This window comes from Podarcis liolepis, assembly GCF_965112155.1.
Source record: "Podarcis liolepis genome assembly, chromosome: 1".
NCBI lineage: Eukaryota > Metazoa > Chordata > Lepidosauria > Squamata > Lacertidae > Podarcis > Podarcis liolepis.
The window spans coordinates 109,216,520-109,242,585 of NC_139554.1; the positions used below are offsets into that span (position 1 = coordinate 109,216,520).

General features: G+C 41.9%; 1 protein-coding gene across 1 annotated transcript in view; it reads right to left on the bottom strand.

Moving 5' to 3' along the window:
- Positions 1-223: 223 nt before the first annotated feature.
- LOC310703424 (sodium channel protein type 1 subunit alpha-like) overlaps positions 224-26,066 on the bottom strand; it is a 49,516-nt gene continuing 23,673 nt past the window's right edge. The window contains 10 exon segments of the mRNA XM_083495805.1: positions 224-7,609; positions 8,632-8,902; positions 9,070-9,170; positions 12,161-12,302; positions 13,615-13,668; positions 13,958-14,230; positions 16,641-16,763; positions 18,072-18,245; positions 19,306-19,460; positions 22,115-22,232. Coding sequence (XP_083351931.1) covers positions 6,450-7,609; positions 8,632-8,902; positions 9,070-9,170; positions 12,161-12,302; positions 13,615-13,668; positions 13,958-14,230; positions 16,641-16,763; positions 18,072-18,245; positions 19,306-19,460; positions 22,115-22,232 — 2,571 coding nt within the window. The 3' untranslated portion in view covers positions 224-6,449.

The window sequence follows — 26,066 nt, forward strand, 5'->3', positions numbered from 1 at the left end:
GCTGGGAGAAAACAGTGCTCAGGAGAACATTCACTGCCCTAGGAAAGTATTGGCTATCCAGTGACTGAAGACGGGGGAACTTTGTAATGGCATTTGTGTGGGTAATGAATCGAATCTTCTCCATGTAAAACAAGCTGACAATGACTGTTCATGACATTTTAAGACAACAGAGACACAAAATGAATCTGCATTATGATAAAAATTATTAGCTTTATTCTTTTGGCTTGTTAGTAATGTAGTTTGATAGTTATTTATGCTAAAATAGTCTTCTACATGCAGTTCATCAATATAGATTACTAGTCAATAGCAAAAGTAAAAGAGTAAGTTTCGCTTTTTCCCTCTGTAAGAAACCGACAAAACAAAACAAAAAATGTCCTGATAACGATTTGATTCTAGTATTACTGTTTTGTTTTTGTGGAAGGAGGAGATGAAATTACAGATTGTGGGCCCCATGCAGGACAGTTCAAATACAGCACGGATAAAAAATGAGTTATCTATGAAGAAATACTGCAACAGATGGAGTAGTTGATAAATTATAAGATCAAAATGTCTGATCAAAGCAATGTCAGGAGGAAAAAACCAATCATTTACTCTTTTTGTCAGTTACAAAGATCAGGCGATTCAGAGGCAAGTGAACATGGTCCCCTTGTAATGTGAAATTATTTCATCTACAACTTTGTTCAATTTTTCTCCTTACATGACCCACTGAAGAAGAGGTAATAAGGGGACGGGTAAGGAAGAAGTCAAACTTCTTTGCACCTGTTAAATGTTGTACTGTGGTGATATAAAACAAATGCTCTAATACATACATACATAAATAAATTAGAAAGTGATTATTGCAGTCACAAATCCTATTATAACTGCAAACTGGCAACATAAAGCAAGGTGACTTTGAGAATATAAAAACGTTATATAAATGTATATTCTTAAACCAGTTAAGGCTGCCATCCACACTTAGACAGGAGCATGTCCAGCTGAAAACAAAAGGGACTTGCTTCTGAGTAGACATGTAAAGTATTGCAATTGTTTACAGCACATCTTTATAGAAACGATTTTGCATCACATGACGGTCATTAAAAAGGACACTTTTAAGCGGCATCAGGTTGTCGCTAACTTAAAACAAAACTCTTGTCTCTACAATGGATTGATTTCTGCCACTGATGCATGATTTCCTATGCTAGGACACAGGAAAGAGTACCAGAATACAATCTTCTTCTGAAAGCCCTGTGCAAGGCTGTATGTAGTCTATACCAGCTCTAGATGCTGCACAAAATCAAACCTAAATTCTGTAGCCAGTATATACTGCAGAACTTCATTGCCTTTGCACATGTCAACCACACTTCAAAGAACGGTATTTTAGAAGGATTTGGGATTTTTCTTTTTGCAAAAGACTGGAGAAGCAGTAGGCACAGAGGGAAAGAGGCAGGGAATGGCAAAGCATGACGACTTATATATCTGGGCCTCCAGATATTGTCAAACTGCCATCAGCCTCAGCCAGGATAGCCAAGAGTCAGGGATGATGGGAGTTGCTGTCGATTGACATCTGGAGGGTCACAGGTTCCCCAGCTCCTGGTTTATATTACCTGTAAGGAATACAGGTAAGGCTGCCACCTGATTAAAGAAATATTCAGCCAACTGTAAATTTTATTAGTGAAGTAATGAAGTGATCACATTTGCGTGTGACTAAAGCAATAGGCCCAAAGCAAAACACATGCATTTGCTTTTAGAAGAGGCCTGCAAGGTATGTGGTTTGTAAGAGAGGCATTCCCTTCTGTGAATGGGGAAAGCTTCTTCTAAGGCGGTGCTTGCCATCTGCAGTTTGGGAGATTATTTGTAAATTACAGTAAAATAAAGTAAATTTGCCAACTGATTAACTGCAGGCACTTGTTGATGAAAATGTTTTAAAGCAAAAAAGCAAAAGATGTGGTATGTTGGCCCATAAGAAAACAAACAAACAAACTCCACAGTATGGCAATGCCTTTATTGGGCCAACCAAAATATCACAGTAAGGAAGCTCTCCAGAACTCTTCATTGGGTAGGAGCGGGGGAAGAGAAAATCTGACTTGCTGTTAAAGCTATAAAGTCTGCATCGTTGTGGACCCTGGGAAGAGGTAGCAAACTTCATAGATAAGGCTCTCCAAGGTGCCATGCAGGCTGCAAGTTACACCCAGGGATGCTGGGATGAAGAAACACAGTCAGATTCGCCATTTCTTTTTCTTTTGGAAAATATGCAAACAGCTGTTCTCTAGATCTGTCGATCAGTTAAGCTAACAGGTTCATATTATAGACCCGGGGAGCAGGGAATAAGCATCACCTAAGAGACAGCCAAATAAGGCACTGAAGCTCCACTCTCTGGCCATATTAAATCCACAACAACCGTTGCCCCCCACAAGCCAGTGGACTATTTGGTTTTCAACAAGAGAGAAGGGTGGGGAGAGAAAAAGGTCAGGTCCTCAGAACACCTGGCTTTGACCGCAGTATCAGAGAGGATGCTTCCACTGCAAACCCACACTTGCACAGAATACACACAGCCCTTGCTTTATTATCCAGCTGATAATGTCATAGAAAAGAACGTTAACAGCTGCTGGAAGATTGCACACTAAACAGAAGGCTCACATTTCTTGCAGTAAATGCTACCTGTGTTAAGGCAACCATTCCTCTCTCTTTTTTTTCATAAACAAATGCTATTTTTCAAAAGCCAAGGATTTATTCAAAAGGGCAAGCACTGATACACACAGTCAGTTTTGCACAGGAAAGAATATGGTTGTTTCAGGACAAAGCTAAGCAGCTACATATTTGAATATTCCCTCCAGTGCAGGGCACTACAGAACAATGGAGGCCAGATTTTGTCTTGGCTTGTGGCTCCCCCTGGCTACAATTTCATATCCTGGAGGGATTTAACATTTGGTTAGGATTATTGGCTACGTTTGTCCGAAGCATAGCAATATAAGGCAAGTATAAAATTACCAACTGGTCCAGTTTAGTGGATGAATTGTGGAATGTACTTGTTAAAATGCAATATTTCATGATAAAAGAGGGGAGAGGAAGGGGAGGGGAAATCCACCCAACTACCCTAAAGTGTGTAGCAAATTTTTTAGCTGCACTAATGCAACTTTATCCTGGAATTTCAATCTGCAAATAGCTGAAGTGATGCAACCCTGAAACCTGATGTTAGGCTTCTCTTTTTGGATATTAGCATTTTTTTTTCTCTATGCATGAGCTATAGAGTAGAGCATGGCTACATGCAAATCTCTTATCTGTACGTGAGAGAGAATCAGGGTAAACTAACTTACCAAGTAAGCCATGCTAGTCTGTTGCAGGAAATACACGTAAGATTCTTGTGATGCCAAAAAAATAAAATAAAAATGAAATGAAACACTTTGTAAATCAGTTAGGCTTTTAATGGTGCCATTATTAAACTTCATTTTTGTTTTTGCCAAATCAATTTTGTAAGTTAAATCAATGTAAGTTAAAGAATATATTTTTTTAAAAAAATCTAACCCAAACGACTACTGGACAAATATAAGCTACATGGACTGTGTAGATATTAAGTGCAGTTTTGAAAGCAAGCTTCCACCTATATTTTGTCATGGTCAATCATGTTATGCATGCATGTGCCTAGTTTCTGAGATAGAACCTAGGCACGTGCATACCTAGGAAGAGCATATTCCATGCCATATTTTAGAATATGCATAGCCCTATTCAGGCATTCAAACTGAGGCTTAAACATGTGGAAAAAGGGAGTGTGGTAGCTCCACACTCATCACTCTCCAGGCGTTCAGGGGTAATGGTTTGCACAAAGTAAGCCTCCTGTCCTTCTGCAGGCTCACACACATTTCAGAACCTTGAAAACCAGGGTCCAAAAATGTACAAGAATTTCCACCAGCATAGGAGGCTCCCCCACCGCAGACAGTTGCCTTTAAACATGTGGGGGGAAATGGGGACAAAGCCAGCACACTCATTAAACACTCCTCACATGTTAAAGCCTTGTGATAAAGGCCTGAATAGGATGTATATGTATTCTGGGTTGATTCTGCCAATGGCATCCTTCTATCCTTAGGGAGGAGAAGTGTGGAAATTTCATATTCTGATCTACCATGTGGCTTTACCATATTTCACAGCAATTCCTGGAACCATTCTTCATCTGAAGAAGGAAAATATCACCTCAGCATTCCCTCTCTAGTATAAATGTGCATGCATGTGCGCACACACAAACCAAAATTACATCAGAATACAGTGGTACCTCGGGTTAAGTACTTAATTCATTCCGGAGGTCTGTTCTTAACCTGAAGCACCACTTTAGCTAATGGGGTCTGCCACAGCTGCCGCGCCGCCAGAGCACGATTTCTGTTCTTACCCTGAAGCAAAGTTCTTAACCTGAAGCACTATTTCTGGGTTAGCAGAGTCTGTAACCTGAAGTGTATTTAACCTGAAGCGTATGTAACCCGAGGTACCACTGTAGTAGAGCTGGAGGAAGGGGAATTGGCCCAACTAGCCTACCCCAGCCAATGGTCAGAGATGCTGAGAGCCACAGTTCAACAGCATCTAGAGTGCACCAAGTTGGCGAATGCTAGGCCCAAACCATGAGAATCTCTCAGGAGCAGCCATTGAAGTTTTCGGAATTGACCAAACTAAACGATTTTGGAAAGGGGAAGCGACAGAGGGATCCTTAGAACTACCAGGTGAAAACAGTGCCTGGTGGCTTTCGATATTACTATCTCACCTCTTTAAGGCCACTGAGCAAGTTTCAGGCAATTTAAATAAGCCAATGGCCTTATCTGTGAGATGCACTGGTTCCTTTCAAAGCGGAGGAGCCTGGAGTCAGCAGCAGCCAGCGAAGCAGTTCAGTAGGCAGAATTACTGGTTAATTCTGCAGAGCAAGGGTGAATTCCTATCCTCAGCTGTAAGTGCCAGGAAACAGCAAGCATAACAGCCAACACCATGGAAGTGGACAGTTGCAGTCTAGCAGCCCCACCAAAATCAGAGAGCACATGCCTTTATGGTGTTGGCTGCAATGCCTCAAGTTTCCCCCCAGGGATTATGGGTGAGGGTTGCAACCCTGTAGCAGCTGCTGGCTCTCCCTGGAGAACCACTTCATAGGCCACTTCTGCCTGGATTGGACCTTCCTTTGCAAAGATGTTTGTGCTTTCTCTCCAGCCTGCCAAGTGTTGGCTGATGCCATTCTCAGCTACTGCTTTCCACTTGGGCTTTTCTCCTGCCTTGCATCTCCTCCTCACTGCCCCTTCTGATTCCTTGTGTTGAGGAGCTGAGCACCTGTCGGTTGTTCAGAGGAGTCGCTCTGAGCTTTTCTTTTCATGCTGGAATTTTGAATTGTTCACCCTCCTGTTTCTTTTCTCACAATGGGGCTCTCTGGAGTAGACTAAGGTAGGCCAGATCAGGATTTGAATTTATTTCATAGAATCACAAAATTGTAGAGCTAGACTGGACCCATTAGGGTCACCTAGTTCAAGCTCCTGCACTGCAGGAATCTTTTGCCCAACGTGGGGCAAAAATTAAATTTTTTTTAGCAGTGGCCATTATTTGTTCTTTAGCCAGAATTTGGGGACTGCATGGATTGTGTGTGTGTGTGTGTGGGGTGTGTGTGTAACTTTTAACTAAACTTGTCCTTTTCTGCATATCTACAAAGGCAGTTTGATTTTTAAGCCCTATGCCATGTCTCTGCAAGCACAGCCGATGCTTAACTTAATATCTAAACGGAACCTGGCACATACACAACAACATCCTTTAACCATGTTGACACTTCTTCCTTTCTTCTGACTGTTCCGCCTACCCGACATGCCTCTTTAGAACGCCATCTCTTTGCAGCAGACCCAGGGTTTTCTGCTAAATGCTTGTATTGGACTACACCCACAATGAGTAGAAGTCCAAAATATCACATCCATATCCTAAATTATAAAGGGTGGTGTGTTGGTGGTGGTGGTGGGGGAATGCATGTAAACAAATATATGAGAGAGAGCACCTCGCTCCTTTGCTCAACATATAATTAAACAGCGATTTGTAAACAGAAAAATGGCGGCACCAAGAGAAATTTGTCAAACAGGACACATGTGGCGACTGGGATGCACACAGTGGATACAATTACTTCAGCAGTGGTGGGTATTTTTTTTTGTTATGATAGACACAATTATGGACGTGTCCTGACAGTTTGTAGCTATTTTGCACATCCATCTCCATCCGCGCCTCTTGGTTTGAAGCACAGCATTGTCCTCACAAGTCTGCTACCCTACTATACAGCCAACAATAAGATGACGATTGCCTTATTTATGTTCAACGCTGGCCTTGGGTGCACAAGTGTACTATGTTGGATAACTGTAGAAACAGGCAGTTTGGCATAAACTTCCAGCACAGTCCCTATCAGTTATCAGTGGTAACTTCCTTATGCTGTAAACAAATTTGCTATAGACAGGATCACACGCTCACTTTCGTTTTTACTTTTTGCTCTCCTTGTCATCTTTGTTTTTTTCTTCTTTTTCTGACTTTTCTTGTTCGTATTTGTCTGGCTTTGTCACACTGTCATATGAAGGTGGTGACGTGGTGGAGGAGTTCCTCTTCCTCGTTTCCAGGGGCAAGTTCAAACTCAACTTATCAGCGTCCATTTTGTTTTTGCCTTTGTCATATATGAATGAAGGTTCACGCACCGGGTTTGAGGCACGGTACCGCCTGTAGGCTCGCTGGATGACTTTAGCGGACTCCAGCTCCAGTTTCCGCCTCAGAGTAGTTGTAATGGGTTCGTAGGAGACTTTGGAAGGGTTGGCAGCCATAAACCGATCTTCCATTTGTACCCGGAGAGCATCCATTTCATCACTTTCGCCCAAGACACGTTTCGTGAAAGCAAACAAGATGTCAAGGCAGTGAATTCTGTCGCCGCTGACGATGGGAAGATCCATTGCAATAAGCTGGAGGTGGTTTGGCTTTGGTATTAAAAGAGGCGGCTCCAGAGAAGCTGCAAAATCAAAGAGTTTGCAGTACTCTATAAATTGGGTTGCATCCGGATCAAACTTTTCCCAAACCTCATAGAACATCTCAAAATCATCTTCGCCTAAAGGCTCAGCGCTTTCTTCTGTGGCAACGCTGAAGTTCTCCAGAATGACAGCAATGTACATGTTGACTACAACCAGAAATGAGATGATAATATAGCTGACAAAGAAGAAAATCCCAACGGAAGGATTGCCACAGTCTCCTTTGGTGGTGCTTCCTGGGTGGACTTTTTCAGGGTCACAGTCTGGTGCATTGCTGTTGAGAATGGGAGCCAGCAAGCGATCCCAGCCCCCAGAGGTGGTGATTTGGAAGAGGCAGATCATGCTGTTGGCAAATGTTTCAAAGTTGAACATGTCATCAACCCCAGCTTCCTTTTTCACATAGGCAAACTGGGACATTCCAAATATAGCGTAGATGAACATGACCAGGAAAAGGAGGAGGCCGATGTTAAACAAGGCAGGGAGAGACATCATCAAGGCAAAAAGCAGAGTGCGGATCCCTTTAGCACCCTTGATGAGACGCAGGATGCGACCTATCCTGGCAAGTCGGATCACTCGGAACAAAGTGGGCGACACAAAGTATTTTTCAATGAGTTTGGACAGGAAAAGACCTGTTTTAAAAAATAGGGCAAACCATTTTATAATATTACATATTAATGTAATACACAATCACATCATTTTCAATCAGGGGCTTCAGTGTGAGGTGGAAATGGCAAATCACTATCCCCATGTTTTGTTTTTTACCTGGAATTGGCTCTAGTTCACATATTGTAGTTATTTTCTGACTCAACTGTCCTGTGAAAGGTCAAGGAGAGAATGCTAGGCTAGGCTGACATTGGGATGTCTACAGCTCCTGCCGTCACTGAGATCATTAATTTTCTCTGTGTATACTATGGGATGGATTCAAAAATTCTATCCTGCTCACAGGATGTCCCTGCTAGATGAAGGGGGTATGGGTAATTTTGCTGAAATTCTCCCCTGTGGCCACTGAACATCTGCTCTGGAAGGCTGAGGAAACCTTCAGATCTGTAAGGCAGGGGAACAGACAAACATGGTCCCCTATTTCTGCCAGCAGGAGCTCAAAGTCCCCTCCACAAACAGAGGAAGGAAGGCCTTGTAAGCCACCTTGGAAGGTTTTATATCCTGAAAAGTAGGATATAAATAATAGTGATTTATGAAATAATACTCCTTTTTGAAAGCTGCCTAACCTGGTGGTTATCACTGCACCTGACAGGTACAAAGTTAATTGTTATCTGTATGAAGAAATGTTTTTATTTTGCCCATTCTGACCCTGCTGCCAATCAATTTCATTGGGTGCCCCTGAAGTATCATGAGAGGAGTTGACATAGGTTTTTCTTCATACCATTTCTGACCACACTAAATTGAATCCCCTGCATCTACAAAGTCTCAAGTACTTATAAAAGACCTCTATGTCATTTCTGATGCAGTACAATGTTAAAACAATTCGCCATGCATGCTGCAATGTAGACTTTGTAGTCTCAAGTGGAGAAAAAGGGAATTAAGTGGGTACCAGCAGCATTTACAACAGTTTATGACAAATCTCCAAAATTCTTTCTTTAGCTGACCCTTTTCTTAACTTATATCCATCCTTTCAGCCCCAAATATTTCTTACCTATAATAGAGATAATGACGACCACAAAATCAAATATATTCCAACCAATAGTGAAATAATAATAGCGGAGTGCAAGCAATTTCAGGAGAAACTCCCCAGTGAAAAGGATGATGAAAATCACATTGATCCAGTACAAAGTGTCTTCCACAGAGGGGTCCTGGTTATCTGTTTCTACCATCATGGTGATCATGTTGAGACAGATGAGAACCATGATCCCGATGTCAAAGGCTTGCTTGGTTACGAAATCAAAAACAAAGCCTTGGAATTTATTCTGCAGAAACAAGACAGAGAGAAGTAAGACAGCAAAAGGGTGTGATGTCATTTCATGGGCAAGGGAAAGCTGTTTTTCTCGGTGAACTTGCTTTTTAAACTTCAATGAAAGCTTTTGTCTGATTAATGCAATTTTTGTTTTTTAAAAAAGATACAAGACATTCTTACTGCTGGCCTGGGTATGGGTTTCTGTGGTTTCTTGGACCCCAGCTTTTTCATTGCATTGTAATATTTCTTCTGTTCTTCTGTCAGAAAAATGTCTTGTCCTCCTAAGTAAAGGAATTAAAGAAAACCACTGGTTACAACCATAACTTTAGACTCATGAATACACACTTGGTCACTGTACTCCATGCATTGATAACCTTGAGGCTGGATTACTGCAATGTGCTCTATGTGGGGCTGCCCCGGAAGCTCCAGCAGGTGAAAACTACAAAAGCTAAACTGCTGATGGGAGTGGATGCCAGACAGCTTGTGACACATCTGCTAAAACATCTGCACTGACTGCCCATGTGGTCATGGGCCAGCTTCAAATTCCAAGGTTCTTGCATTAATACACAAAACCCTGAACAACTTGGGTCCAGGATACCTTAAGGACCCTGAGCCCTAATATCCCAGCTTCATCACTGAGAGCATCTGCAGGAGTGCTGCCTGTTTTTCCCCATCTTACAGAGGCCCAACTGACTTCAAACAGAAGTCAGGAATTTAGTGTCACTGTGCAGATGTTGTGGAACACTCTTTCATCAGAGATATTGCAGGCCCCTTCACTTTTGACTTTCATGCATTTCTTGAAGACTTTTTTATGTTGGTAGGCCTTTGCACCTGTTTAAACTGATTAGCTGGTCACTTTAATGATTATTTGACTTTTTAAAATAGTGCTTTATGTTTAATTGTTGTACACCACTCTGATATTTTATGACACATTTTTAATACATATATACCGTATTTTTCGCTCTATAAGACGCACCAGACCACAAGACGCACCTAGTTTTTGGAGGAGGAAAACAAGAGAAAAAAATATTCTGAATCTCAGAAGCCAGAACAGCAAGAGGGATCACTGCTCAGTGAAAGCAGCAATCCCTCTTGCTGTTCTGGCTTCTGGGGTAGCTGCACAGCCTGCATTCGCTCCATAAGACGCACACACATTTCCCCTTACTTTTTAGGAGGGAAAAAGTGAGTCTTATAGAGCAAAAAATACGGTAAATGGGTAAACCCCATTTATTTCAAGTAGATGTGCAAGTGCATGACTTCTCCATGGGTATATTTTAACCACAAAACTTTGGGCAGGATTCACCTAACAAGCCCTGTGTGGAAACTCTGTGTAAGGACTTCTGCTTGCACTATGGGCTTTCTGCCCCTCTCCCTGTGCCCCTCAGATTGGCTCTGGAGTGCCTAAGAACTCCCAGAACGGACTATGGGAGGAAAGGGGGATGCATCATTTTGTCTCAAAAGCTGATATGCTCATGTAGATGGAACATCAGCATTTAATTCCATCCATAAAGATTAACCCTGCAACATTCACCTGCCCAATCTACCAGTGTAGGCATTATTTTGCATTCCTGTAGGGTTTGCTTTAAAGAGGAAAATGAAAATATTTGATGCGGATCATTATTTGATGAATACCCTTTGTTCCCTAAGTGATGGAATATCCTCGAAAGAAGCCGTTTATTGGCTTCGGTTAACTCCTTCTTGAATTGAATTACTTCTGGTACTTGCTTAGTGGTGGTTTTTGGTACACACGCTTTACGTTTCAATTTAATTTATTTTCATCTTCCATAGGTCACTGCAAATTGTATTAGAGGATACTGACAGCTTGCATACAGTGCAGAATGTTGATTTAATTGCACTGCTGTTGTATCAGTTGACCTCCAGCAGAAGGAATAGTAATTCTATCAACAGTTTGGATTGGATCAAAAGATTCCCTCTTCCTGAGATGGAAGCAGCTTCCTTAGAAGGAAAGAGTTTCTGTCAGAGAAAAACTCGTTCCAATGAAATTCCTTCTATTCAAGAAATGGAATCCCTGATGCTCCCAAAGAAAATATAGTGGTGGCTTATGGGAGGGAAGGACTGAATGGAGAACAACGAGATCCATAAAAAATCATACATATCCGTAACTAACTAATCAACTTCAGAGCCATGATGCTTGGAGTTCCTATCCCTTCTCCCCATACATACCAGAATGTGAAGCTCTCTGCCCAATTGGGGGCAAAGGGCTTGAGTAAGTTGTGGCACCTCAGCTCCAGGTATTCCTGGATGAGGAAAATTATCTACAGCCAAGTCAGTCAAGCTTCAGGTATGGTTATGAAATGGAGACTGCCTTGGTCACCTGGATGGATGATCTATGTAGGACAATGGGGAGTGTGTTCCTATTGGTTCTGCTGGTCCTCTCTATGACTTTCGATACCACCATCATGCTATCCTTCTAGACCTTATGGTGGGAATAGGAGACACAGTTTTACAGTGATTCTGGACTTTCTTGGAGGGGCAGTTTCAGAAGGAAGTGCTAGGGGACACCTGTTTGATACCTTGGCCTTTGGTCTATGGTGTCTCTCAGGGTTCCATCTTCTTCCCCAAGCTGTATGTACACAAAACCACAGGGGGAGGATGTCTGGGTTTTGAGATCACCAATATGCTGATGACACCCAACTCTATCTCTCTTTTTCCTTCCAAAGTCAAGTAACCTGGTCAAGTTCTAAAGCAGTGTTTGTTGCTGCTAATGGACAACGTGAGGTGCACTCAGGCACTCCATTTGCCTTATGGTTTACGCTCGTTTATCCATTTGTAAGAGATGCTGGAAAAGAGCAAATGTCTCATTGCAAACTTGCCAATCAGGTTTTATGCTGTAACAAAAAGTTCAGCTGACCATTCGGAAAACTGAATATTGGGGTAAATTAAGTAACACACCAGTCATACTGTATAAGCACCTCCAAAGAAAACATAGTGCTGGTTCTTGAATGGTACGCAACTATGACATTTTGACTGCAGTGGTACCTCAGGTTAAGTACTTAATTCATTCCGGAGGTCTGTTCTTAACCTGAAACTGTTCTTAACCTGAAGCACCACTTTAGCTAATGGGGCCTCTGCTGCCGCCGCGCCGCCGGAGGACGATTTCTGTTCTCATCCTGAAGCAAAGTTCTTAACACGAGGTACTATTTCTGGGTTAGCGGAGTCTGTAACCTGAAGCGTATGTAACCCGAGGTACCACTGTATTTTCTGTGAAACACAGCTCACTGTGTGAAGTAGAAATGAATAATCTGGACACTTATCTTCTTTTTTTGCTGGTTGAAATTATCAATGATGACACCAATGAAAAGATTCAACGTGAAGAATGAACCAAAAATGATGAAGATGACGAAGTAAAGATACATGTACAGGTTGGCCTCATATTTGGGCTGTTTATCCAACTATAATGCAAGGAAACATAAAAATAGATCAGTACCCAATGGGCTGCATAGATTATCTTCGAAAAACACGTAGGTGCTTGCTTAAACACCAATACCAAGGAAATAAGAGTAAGCATATAGATGCCTGTAGAAAATACATAAGGCCAGTTCACAAAACTAGAGCATATTTAAACAAAACCCAATGTTCCCTTATAGATACTGAGAAATGTTCTACAGAATGGCCTTGGTCTTGCAATTGCTTCATCAGAACCACAGTTTGGATTAGTTTATTCCCATGTTTCGTTGGCTATTTAAATTAGGGATACATTTGTTTCTAAGAGTTAATGGTACAGTAGGACTTGAATCCCTGATATCTCCAGGTAGGGCTGGAAAAGACCCCAGTCTGAAATATTGGAGGGCTGCTTCCAATACTGATCCAGATGAACTAATGGTCTCATGGTACTTTGCAGCCTCTTACGTTCCCAGGTTTGGGCCTCTAGTAAATGAGTGCTTGCTCCCACTCTCCCTTAGCTGTCACTAAGGAGAGGCAGGGGGGAAGAGAATAGAAACAAGGACTTAAGTGAGGGAGAAAATAAAAGGGAAAGTAAGGTCAAACAGGAGGCAGAGCTGCTCAAATCACTTTCCTAACCAAGCCGGAAACAGACTTAAGGTTAATTTGTCAGTGGGCAAATTTGTTAGTGGGTCAGTTAATGAGAGTGGGGTGGGAACTAACACTGTAAATGTAGTAAGAAAGACATAAGACTAGCTTGGGATGAAAATGGCCACAATTTTATTGACAGCAGATGTAAACTGGATTTGGCATAGGCACTGAGTCTGTGTCCCGCAACAGCAAACCTGATTGCTGTCTGATATCACCATCAGGCTTAATCCTGGTGAAAGGATTTATGCAGATCTAATGGAGAAATCCCACTAGGATGCCATTTAGGGATGTCCTATGGCATGTTGGCCCCCATCTGAGATTTCGGACAGAACCCAAACCTTGGACCCCTTTAGTAGGGTACCCTGAATTGTTCCCAGATTTGGGGCTAACCAAGGCAAAAAACAGACTTAAGAGTAAAAGGTTAACTTCATGCTCTTTGGTCCTTAGGAAAGCAATTTCCACTTCCAGAATATTCCCCTACTTGCCAAGTACCAAATCTTAGACAAGATGCCCAATTTTGGGGGGGATGATGTTTTTAAAAACAAATTGGAAAGACAAGACTATTCTCATTGTTAAGAGAATAAATATGATAGTAAGCGCTTTAAAACACACACACACACTTATAATCAGCATTTGAGAAAGAAAAAGAGAGATACGCCATCATGTACTTACACCTGTGGAATCCACAGCAGCATACATTATCTCCATCCATCCTTTAAAGGTGGCCTATAAAGAGGCAATAAGTTAAAAGCTATCCGCGATCTAAATTCTAATAGCTGAGAATATTGTGCAAATTTTCCAAAGCAGAGCTTAAAACTCTTGCATATACAGGTGACCATTTTAGCACACATGCACAGCTGTAGGAGGAAACTGGGAAAGGTTGCCTCCCCCTCCCTTCATAGAAGGTGTCCTTCTATGAGCGCAAGGACACCAATGGGATTCCACCTGACAAAACTGGCACCCAACCTACTGCCAATGGAAGTTATTACTGGTATCTAATGGGGGGATTACTTACAACCTGAAGTAGAGAAAGGTATCCAGCTCCCACGTTATCATAGTTTACTTTAACATTTGTCCATCTGGATACATTTGGCATACTTTCACAAACTGATTTATTCGCAACTATTTCATGTGAAATCATCTTCTGATCTGTATTATTCATGCAAAAGTAGAACGTGCCAGCAAACATATTGACGCCCATGATGCTGAAAATCAGCCAGAATATAAGGCAAACGAGAAGCACGTTCATGATGGAGGGTATGGCTCCTACCAGAGCATTCACAACCACCTAGACAAAACGACAAAAGAAGTGAACAGAAGTTATTGAAACGACTGCAAAAGATTTGATGTTGGGAAAAGTATTTAGGTAGCTTCTCATGCTGGTGTTAGATTTTATCAGATACTTAATAGTAAACTCCAATTAAATCCCAGTCAACTGGCTGAAGCATTTTAATCAACTGATCAGTTTGATTAACATAAATCTGCATTTAAATAAAAACCACAGTTCTGGGAGAAAGTTTCTAAACCATTAGCAAGCCATTACCATCATGGCTGTTAAGAGGCCATGTCTGCCGCTGTCCTGGGGGCTCTTAGCAACTCCAACGAAAGCAGTGGGCTCCTGCCTTATGCCTTATTATGTTTAACCCTACCCAGTGATAAGGTCTTATGCCTTAGTCTAGTTAGTTAGGATGATGTGGTCTTATTGCACAAATCATGCTTTAATGTGCTTTATGCAGACTAGTTCTGTGCATTATGCTCAGAAGCAGGCTACCTATGTGCATTGTATGCTTTATTCTTGCATTACATGTATAAAACTTGCAGTCTTTATCCAAAGCATGTTTATTGCCACTGAATCCACCAAGAACAGCTCCCCTTGGCAAACCCCTCCCCACACCTCTTTCCCCCAAGGCAAAATCCCTTTTCTAAGATGGAATGAGTCATCTTCTGGCTCTGTGATGATGCACACTTACGTCACAGAAGACCACGTCTTTCTAATATGATATTGTCACTTTGCATTTAAAAATATCTTTAAAAGGAAGATTGTTGTTGCTGCCCAAATAATTATTTAAGTCTAATAGAAAAGGTAATGTGAATATTACGTATTCAAATAACTATCTAAATAAATATATTCCTCTAGAAAAAATGAGGAAGGGAAAGTGGGATCCTATTATGTGCTTAATAATATATTAGCGAACAAATGAGAACAGAAGGCTGTGAATATAACAGGAGAGCTAATCTCTTACAGGCGGAGATATCAGCTTATTGCAGAGTGGGTGGGAAGGGATGATATTCACTTGGGTTATAACCAAAAGAAGGAGATTGGGTAAGAGGCTATTGTCTGGGACACCTGTATTGGAGGGTGGGGGGCAGCTAGAATGCAAGTGCAGAAAAGCTCCTGGTGAATTTGACTGAAGATATGTATGTGCTTGTTATCAGGCCTACTCAGTGGTGGTGAAGGCACCGAAGAAGAAGAAGAAGAAGAGGAGGAGGAGGAGGAGTTTGGATTTGATATCCCACTTTATCACTATCCAAAGGAGTCTCAAAGTGGCTAACATTCTCCTTTCCCTTCATCCCCCACAAGAAACACTCTGTGAGGTGAGTGGGGCTGAGAGACTTCAGAGAAGTGTGACTAGCCCAAGGTCACCCAGCAGCTGCCTGTGGAGGAGCGGGGAATCAAACCCGGTTCACCAGATTACGAGTCTACCGCTCTTAACCACTACACCACACCGTCTATATACCATGCAGTTCAGTTTTATTGCATGCAGCAAGTGCTCTTACATACTGGCCCAAAGGAGGTTGTGGCCTGCTGTGATTTGCTTGCAATCTGCTTGGACCTTGATTCCACTGTTGTAGCAGGTCAATCTCAAGGGGTGTCCAGAATGCTGTGTAGTTCAGTTTTGTTGAATGAATTTCATGAGCACAGCCTGCGTATGTTGGCAGGGTACCTGGTGGGTGCAGGTGACCATTTGCATTCTTTGACCCTTGACCCTCATGGCTGGTGATGGGAGGAGAAGGCAGAGCTTATCAATGCCCTCACTCCAAGAGGGAATGGTATTGGGCTGCCTGGAAGAGGCAGCAGTAAGACCACTCCTTCAGAAATTCTCCCTGGAGCTCAAAGATCTGAACAACTATAGAATGGTTGCAAATGCCCCCTTTCTGGGAAAGATTCTTGAGTGGGTGGTCTCTAGTCAATTTTGGGTGGGACTGGTTTTCAGTTAGGGTTTTGGTACTGAGACCACACCACTCATTCACAAAGCCTACTGGGGGAATTTCCTCTCTCAGTCTAAGCTACTTGGCAGGGCTGCTGGGAGGATAAACAGAAGGGGAAACCATGTGTGCAGTCCTGAGGTCCTTGGAAAAGGATGGGATAAAAGTGAATCACAGTAACAAAAATTTTCCGTGTGGATGCCACACACACAAAAAGTAATGCACGCCTTGGATGTAATGTTTACTGTAATTAATTAAATATCTATACCACTCTTTATCAAAAGACCACAAAGTGGCTCACAACACATTCCACTGACTCCTTTTGGGGCATTATGGTTATCCTCAACCCCCCATCCCTGGTTGAAAGCAATTTTCCCGCTAGCAACTGCAAACTAAAACAGCACCGATACCCTTACATTAAGAAACAGAGATACCGCTTGCTGTTTCTGACCACGAGTCCCTCAATTGTTATTTAATGTTGTCTTGCTCACCCTCATTCCTTCAAATCGTGATAATGCTCTCAGAGGTCTCAAGGCTCTCAGCGTCCGAAGCGATTTAATGGGACCAAGTTCGGAAAAGTTCAAGGCATTGGCTATTAGACTCACTATCGAAACCTATTCAGAAATGACAACAGTTACAGAATTATTGAAAAAGTATAAATTATATCTTTTTAACAACAAAAACAACAGAGAGAATTCAAATATCAGCTCGATTGCAAACTTAAACCTGCATTACGCCAAGTAAACAGAGATGAATGTTCCTTCCTTCCTCCCCAGGAACAGCTCGCCTGGTGGGATGGAGTCACAACAATAGCCTGCCAACAGCGGCAAAACCACCACATACTAAGAGGGGGACAGATGAGGTGGTTACAAGGTTAGGGCTGTGTAGATGAACTGGCAGACCCATCACATTGCCATCACTAGCTTGCCCACACAACGCTGTGCTGTCTCCTTATCCCCTCCTTTCCCATTAAGTGGCAGCAAAATTGCTGATGGGAGGCTGTTGTTGCAGCCACTGCTGGGCAAACTATTTCTGTTTCCACCTACCTACCTACCTACCTACCTACCTACCTGTATATCCTGCCTTTTCCCCCCAGGGTGGAACTTAGGGCAGTGAAATGGGACCTAGGTCTGCTTAGTAAGGTTCCTGCCCTTAAATATGGTGCCCTCAGAGATGGTGCCTTTCAAAGTTCACTCCATATGGGTCTTGCACCATCACAGGACAGTGTTCCAGCAAATGATGCACCTAAAGTCCAAATTATCTTACTGTTATTCACCTCCCTGAATTACCCACCTATACTGTAAATGACAAACAATTCAGTAATGGGTACAGAATGAGCCCAGCTACTAACCACAAAACCAATACACCAATCTGTATGTTGGAGGCCAGGTTCCTGACTATCCCAGTAGCCAAATGTAGCACAGAATCAAGCTTACGTGAGATATAGAAAGAGGACATTATGAACACATCAAGTCACATGGCACAGCACTACAACGCTGCCACATTCCCACATCTAGGCAGTCATGAGTACACAAGAACGCATCGGATGAGAAACTGATAACTTTGGGTAACACTGCAGAAAGGGCGCTGAGCACAAACAGAGGGCAAAGTGTTGCAGCCCAGTTCACGAGAGACCTGAACAAATCCTTATATCTACTGAACACACCTGGATAAAAAGCAAGGGACTTCTATTACCAGTTCCTTCCCATAGCTACTATGTGTTAGGTCGCTGAAGCAAACACCCACTAGGTAAGATACCTAAACCGGTGAAGGTGACTGGGAGTACAAAAATGCATATTGCTCTGACTGCGATGCGTAACTGAGCCAAAATAGCCCACTTTAAATATTATGATGCATTATGATGAAAGCATGGCCCACCAACAATTCAATGTACAAAGCTGCTAGGCAAAGGAAGTACTTACATCAACTATCAGGAAATCGAGCCAGCACCAGGCATTTGTGAAATAGGCTTGAAACCCATAAGCTACCCACTTCAGAAGCATTTCCAGAATGAAGATGTATGTGAAGATCTTATCTGCATATTCAAGTACGATCTTGATAGTCTTGCGCTGTTCTATATATATATCTTCAAAAGCCTATGAAGGAAAACGCTACTACAAATAAGGTCATATTGGCTGGGGGAGTGGGGCATGGAGAGACAAAATGTCACTCATTCTGCTGTGCCTGATATTTTTAAAGGCTATGCTTTATATTTATGTACATCTCAATTACATTTTGGACACTTGTGACTTGCTATTCCATTGGAACATTTTCTAACATTTGCTTGAAATGCAGAATCTACACATTATCAAAACACGTACCTGAACCAAACTGTTTGACAAGTTATAAGACATCTAGATGCTACCAACACTCTTTAAAAAACTATTTTAAAGAAGTTCCTGCTATTTTATTTAATTGATTTCAACATAGCCTCTCAAGAATAAAATTCATCCCAATATATTAAAATGCAACAAACAACATAAAAAAAATCAAAATGAAATGCAATTCTGTTTCATTAAAACTAGCAATCCAATACCCAAAATACGGCATAATGCAGTATAATTCATGGGAAGGAATTAGGAGTTTATCCGAAAAAGGCTTGAAAACTAAAGCAGGAATGTGGAACCTATAGCCCTCCAGATGTTGTTGGACTTCCAGCTCTCATCAGTCCCACACGACATGGCCAAAGGTCAGGAATGATGGGAGTTGTAGTCCATCTAGAGCAGTGGTTCTCAACCTGTGGGTCCCCAGATGTTGTTGGACTACAACTCCCATCATCCCTGAGCTCTGGCCTTGCTAGCTAGGGCTGATGGGAGTTGTAGTTCAACAACATCTGGGGACCCACAGGTTGAGAAAGGCTGATCTAGAGGGACACATTCCCACAACTTGTTTTAAGTGAGAAGGTCAGGATTAGGAAAGGAAACTAAAATGGTAGCATGGTAATAGACAAACCCAACTGTGACTATAAGAGAATCTTAATGAATAGCTACTTGGATTTCAAAGGGAGAAATATATGCAAAAAAAAGTCATATAACTAGAAGGGAATAGAAGACCACCCCAAAATAAATTCATTTGTCTACAAATTGGGACAATTCCTCCCACCCCAATTAATTAATATACTCCATTCTACAACATAATGATCTATATTCCACTTACCAAAGCACCACTGCTGAGAATGATCATGAAGACAATGAAGGTTTCAAACCAGTTGTGTTCCACTATCTTATAGCAGGTTTTGCGAAGGTTCCACCATAATTTGCCCTTTCCAGATTCTATGCTGACCTGACAGCATTTGAATCTCCGTACACAGCCTGGAATCAGAATATTTGGCAGATGAAATGATCAAAATAAAATAAAATAAAGTAAAATATTTAGGCAAACTCCAGGATATGGATTGGGCCCTGAGCTGCCCTTCTGCAAATGGAAGGAAATCCTCATAGATCTTCATTTCTCCCTACAGCCTCACGTGCCACCTCCCACAGTTTTACAAAAGGCACCCCAACTCTCTAGAAGAGACTTCTGTTAGCCGCAAGGCTGTGACTCCCCCCTACCCCACCGCCTTTCCATTCATAGTTCTGCTCATAGTTCTCTGGATCCAGCCTCAAGAGTTTCTCATGTCCTGAAGCCATTGTTGTAAATGAACAATACTGAAATATGTAATCAAAGGTATGTTTATGGAAACAAAATGTTTTGTGGCACTGTAGAAACTAATGTATGAATCTGATGAAGGAGGCTATAAAATCGACCACCAACACAGGTCTTTGAGGTGTTAAGACACAGACTATGAGTTTCTGCTCTTTTGTCTTTACAGTGGTACCTCGGATTAAGTACTTAATTCGTTCCGGAGGTCCGTTCTTAACCTGAAACTGTTCTTAACCTGGAGCACCACTTTAGCTAATGGGACCTCCTGCTGCCGCCGCACGATTTCTGTTCTCATCCTGAAGCAAAGTTCTTAACCCAAGGTACTATTTCTGGGTTAGCGGAGTATGTAACCTGAAGCGTATGTAACCCAAGGTACCACTGTACTGTTGCCATATTCATTTATCTAATTAAACATTATACAACAGTATTTCTAAATTCATTGTGCACAATGATGGTGATTATTAATGTAGCATCATCAATGTGTATGGCATTATGTATTTTATGTGTATTATGGAATAACAAACATAATAAGTTCAGTTTCTTGCTCTGAGAACCTGATTTCATATATGTGCAGAGATACATTGTCAGGGAGTTACATCTTGTTCCTCCTCTGTGGCATTTCCCCAGAACACCAATTATATTCCTTTGTTCCTGAAAAATGTGATTCTCCTATTTCACCCTTGCAAATATGACTGTGGTGGGGAATGTGTTTCCACATGTATAATGAGTACAGTGTTACAGTTAAGATGTAATCAGAAAAACATGAATTTCTGCTATATGAATGAACTAACGCTAGAACCTCTACTAGAACTCTTTTATAATGAAGATTTGCTTCCGCTTTTAAACAAACCTTAGTTTCTAGTGCAACAAAAACAGGGTGCTGTGGTTTGCTTTAACTCTAGGCAGCAGGGGAAAGTCAGCATCAAACTGTGGCTTCAGATTGACTTTTTCTAACTAGACTTAATACAAACCACAGTTTCTGAGTTCCAGCGTAATGGGAGTCATGTTTTGTTTAAGAGCAAAAGCAAAAGCTTCTGGCCTCCTTGCAGACTTGAGAGATGTGGGAAGGAGGAGCCTGCAAGCCTGAGGCTCTCCATGGTTCATTCTCATAGTGGGAAACTATAGTTTCTGGCCTTATTGGTTTCTGGCCATAATGTCCAGTGTCATGTGACAGCATGCATTATTCCCCTCACACTATTGTTACTACTACCTCTGAAAGTCACTCTAAATTTGCATCTATACAGATAAAATGGCATATGCAATTTTATTTATTTTTTGCTAATTTGTCATCAGAGGTCTGTACCTAGCAATGCTCCGGCTTAATACCTCTTTTTAAGGAAACCTTCGGTACCATTTCTACTTTCTGTTTTCTCAGACAAAGAAACAGAGTACCCCCAGGACTCTCTACCATTCTGCTTAATGACAGGACAAAAATGGATCAATGGAAAGGCTCTTCCTATGGAGTCTGGAAGCAGGAAACAATTTGCTAACTGCATCCTGAAGAGTAGGAAATCCTCTGGGACAAAGTCAGCAAACTTATTCTAGACTCCAATTTCAAAGCAATGGAATTTTTTTCCCCAACTGACAATCTGGAGCAGTGCATAGACTTGACGCCCTTCCTCAAGGAACAGGCCAACATATTGATTCTCAACTCCAAAGGGAGAAACGTCACTTGAAACAGATTGATAGTCTGCCATTAATCTGATATGTTTCACCACAAATGCTCATTTAAAGAAATGACTTAAAAGAGGGAAAAAATCCTCCTGACAATATATGGATCAGATAGCTGTTAGCCAATTTTATGATTTATGGAAAGCCCAGAACAATTGTGCAGGATTGGGGAAGAGGTGAAGTTTCAATCCTGCAGGAAAAATTGTTGCCCTGATGGAACCTTAGCTGTAGCGCTATGCTGAATACAACCCAGATACATATTGCTGGTGCCAGACATTCTGCCCATACCTACATTTGTTTGCTAAACTGACTCACACAATGTAAATTTAAAACAGCTTCACTACTCTAAGTAGCAACTGCGTTTAAAATAGCATTTCCTCAAGGAAAAATCCCAGAGGGAGTAGCTATGTTACGTCTGTTGTAGCAAAAGAAATAGAGAGATCTGTGGCACCAATAAGACCAGCACATTTATTTTGTCATAAGCTTCCATAGGCCACAACCCACTTTGTGATAAGCATAAAGTCATAAGCCTTAGTTGGCTGAACATCTCCCCCCCCCTGCTTCCTCACATACACACAGGGTACAGCAATTCCAAAATACATATTTTTGCCCTGCGTGCAATCCCCACTGTTAGGTTTGCTGCCCTTGATACCTTCTGTGAAGCAAGCCTTTGGTTGTGATGGGTCTTCTGCTGCATCTTCTGCTTCCTCCTCTCCCAGGGGAGCAACATCAATTGTGCTGCCTTCAGTGGTGCTGGAAATACTTAATTTCTGTAAGTAAGATCACACAATGCATTTTTTTAAAAAGTAGTATGTATTGTATTCTGAGCTGAGGTTAATGTGACTGGGCATGCATGGGAGTATGTTCACACATCTCAAATCAGATTTCCAGAAAAGCAAAGCTGTGTTCACAAAAGCCTACTTCAGATTACGGGACCTTTACATGCCAGCCCATCTGTATGTCCACTCCACCTCCCAGCTTCCTGTGTTGGGTGGGAAGCCCTGAAGGGTCTTCATAAGTTTAAATTAATCTTCCGAGAAGCCTCCCTGTGACTGGGAACCCTGATAATACAGGACTTCCAATAGGAGAGGCTTCCAAATGCACACAACCAAATGAACTTAGACATGCCCCCTGTTCCCTTCAGACTTTCCCGATCAGCATGGGAAGTCAGGGATGCAGCCACTGTTTGGGGGCAGTGCAGGTGGGGACAGACTCTGCAACCACCGGGTGGAAATTGCAACACCTGAATAGGGTTCAAGTGCCTTAGAACATCTAAACATACCCATATGCAGCTTTGCATTGTTACTTACCAAAGGAAATTTCAAATGCTTTTTGGGCAATGATGGTAAGAATATCCACGCCCCCCCCCCCCATTTTTTTAAACTGGTGTCAATCTGTATAATTTATCAATAAATGTATAGAGGGTGCAATTTTTTTCCTGCTGCTCTTAAAATTGTTCTTTTCAAAAAAGAACAATTTTGTCATAGTAGTTCTGACTTAACTGACATTAGTTGATTGGCAGGAAAAAAATACTGCTAAACAGCTTTATCTATCAATGTTATTTATAATGCTAAATTCAAGCTTGCACCACAGGCAGGAATGCCCCCCCCCCCCCGAAAAAAATTGAAATCAGCAGCAAGACCCAAATTGCTCTCAATTTGGATGTGAATGATTGATTCCCCGCCACCCCCACAAAGATTGAGTTTTATCTAGGGGTGGCTCTATGCTAGCAGAAAACACTTGTGCAAGGCATGGCAACCAATTTTTGGCTGTCTTCCCTATCCATTCCCTCTTTCCCTGAAAAACAGCTCCTGATGGGCGGGGGACCCTCCAGAACAATATTGGATATGGTGCAGTAAACTGGGGTTCACCAGACAACAGATAATCACAGAATACCATTTCACCCCCAAACAAACTACTTTAAAAAAAAAAAAAAGGAAATGTCAACAATGAAAGAAACATATTTATTTCATTCCCACAGCCTTTATTTTGCATTGTCTCTTGCAAGTGCATAGATGTGTTGGTTTCTATGCATTTTTAAACTCTTTGTTACTCTGGTACTCAGACCAACTCTTAGAAGTATTCAGAGAATTATCGATTCAGGTGCTAGAGAACTCTCATCTTAGGTTGTGACTGCAATTGGTTTGGCATCCTTCGAACCTGACCATCGAGATCAAATACGCAATTGAATTTAAGGCAGGGCCAAAATAAATAGCATGACCCACAATAGGTCTGAGTACCAAAATTAACCAAAGTAGTTGTGATTATGGCATTCTCTGGCCTGATACAATGTTATTACCATACAGTATATAACATCAGAAATGGCACCAACAGCTGGATGAATGTGGGGAATGATGAAAGCACAGTTAAAACAATACAGGTCGATTCTAATCACAGTTATTGCATTCTGACTTACATGATTCAGGGATGATGTACACCTTTCCGTGATTTTCAAACTTTTATTCCAATTATTTAAAAACCTATTTAAGATGTTTAAAGGAACTGTTCCTAATCATTTTTTAGAAAAGCAAATATTTCCCTGAAAGTGATAATCTTATTGACAATCTAGATATTTATCCTGAATATGATGTTAAGTATTGTGCTGCCATGGACCCAATGGGTGTGTATAACCAACCATGTAAATAATTACAGTGGTGCCCCGCAAGACGAATGCCTCGCAAGACGGAAAACTCGCTAGACGAAAGAGTTTTCTGTTTTGGAGGTGCTTCGCAAAACAAATTTCCTATGGGCTTGCTTCGCAAGACGTCAATGTCTTGCGAGTTCCTGCTGGTTTTTTCCTCTCCCCCCCTTTTTCTAAGCCGCTAAGCCGCTTATCAGCTGATCCGATCAGCAGATAAGCCGCTAAAAGCCGCTAATAGCGCTAATCCGCTAATCCGTCAATGGGCTTGCTTCGCAAGACGAAAAAACCGCTAGACGAAGAGAATCACAGAACGGATTCTTTTCGTCTTGCGAGGCACCACTGTACTCAGAGATGGACCAGTCACAAGGACACTCCAGCCCCTGCCCATACTAATATGTTGCCAATTCTCCTTCCATCAAAGCTAATCATTGGGAAAGTAATTGTCACAAAAATAATTTGTGGTTTTTCATTCTCATGAAGGTATCCTGATCAATGTAGCCTAAGTCCATCAAACTCAAGTGGAGGAAGGTCATCATTTTGGGAGCTGCTTGGGAAAATGGATGGAGCAGAACCTCTGTTGGTCCAATTCACTTAAAAACCTATGTCAAATGAAAGGTGAAAAAATACTTATTGACTGTACCTACAAATGCTAGCTTGGATTTTTCTGTTTTAGTTTCAATCTGCTGCAGATAGCATAGGGTTGCCATAGTTCAAAAAGTGAACTATGCTATTTTTCAGGAAATTCGGCATTTCAGCGATTTGCACCCAGACACTGCTTCCGATTGGCATATTCCAGCTATGTCTGGAAAATTCCAGGCATATGGCAACCCTAAGATAGCAGAAAGATATATGAGCACAAATTATCCCTGTGATAGACTCCGATGTTATTTGCTACTCAGGTATTTTATGAGGACAGTTAGATTGCTATTCATTCCAGATGAACAAGCAACTGGTAAACTGCAAGACACTTGTATCCAGTTCCCTGCCTGTAAAATGAAATTATGAATGATCTACCTCATGAGGCTGTTGTGTAAATATTGTGAAGGTCTTTATACACAAGAAGCATTATAAAAAAGACAAAAGCAACAATGAATACTCTTCTAATTATTCTGAACTGGAAAATACCAACTCAAATCTAATTAATTACATGAACATTTGCTTTCATCATTTTAATATGGAGAGCATTTTTATTGTAAGATGCTGCAGCAGAGACAGGGTGAAGTAATTCTGAACTGGATTATAAAAATCACAAGTGATCAATATATATTACATTTTCCTCTTCTGTTACATAACAGCCTGCCAGCCTGCCCTGTATGCATTTGTGGGGCCTGCCAATCTGGAATGAGCCACTCCTAGGCTGGTCCAATGCAGAATAGTGAAAGCGACATTACTACAGGTGCTAATCAGCAGCTGCAGCTACCCAACATCCTCTGAGCCCATGGAAGGGTGCATCTTAGTCTCTTCTTTCCCTGACAGCAGCAAAATGGAGAGTGGTCAGAATGACCCTGGGAAGGGAGAAAACAGGACAGCCACACCTGGCAAGAGCAGGACACACTCCATATGAGTGGTTAGGAAGGAGCAGCCATTTTGAATTTTACTAAGCTTCTAATTTTGCTACACCTAAAATTTTGCTGCCCTAGGCAGCGGCCTAATTTGCCCGGTGGTTAAATCAGCTCATGGTGAGAGGGCGCACAAACTAGCAAGTGAAAGGTATGTCCCACCGAGGACCTTATGGTCTTCAAACAAAAACATATTGGAGGTCCCGGGCCACAGGGAAGTTAGGCTGGCCTCAACCAGAGCCAGGGCTTTTTCGGCTGTGGCCCCGATCTGGTGGAACACTCTGTCACAAGAGACTAGGGCCCTGCGGAACTTGACATCTTTCTGCAGGGCCTGCAAGACAGAGTTGTTCCACCAGGCCTTTGGCCAGGGCACAGCCTGACCCCCTCCTTTGGTAATCCTCATA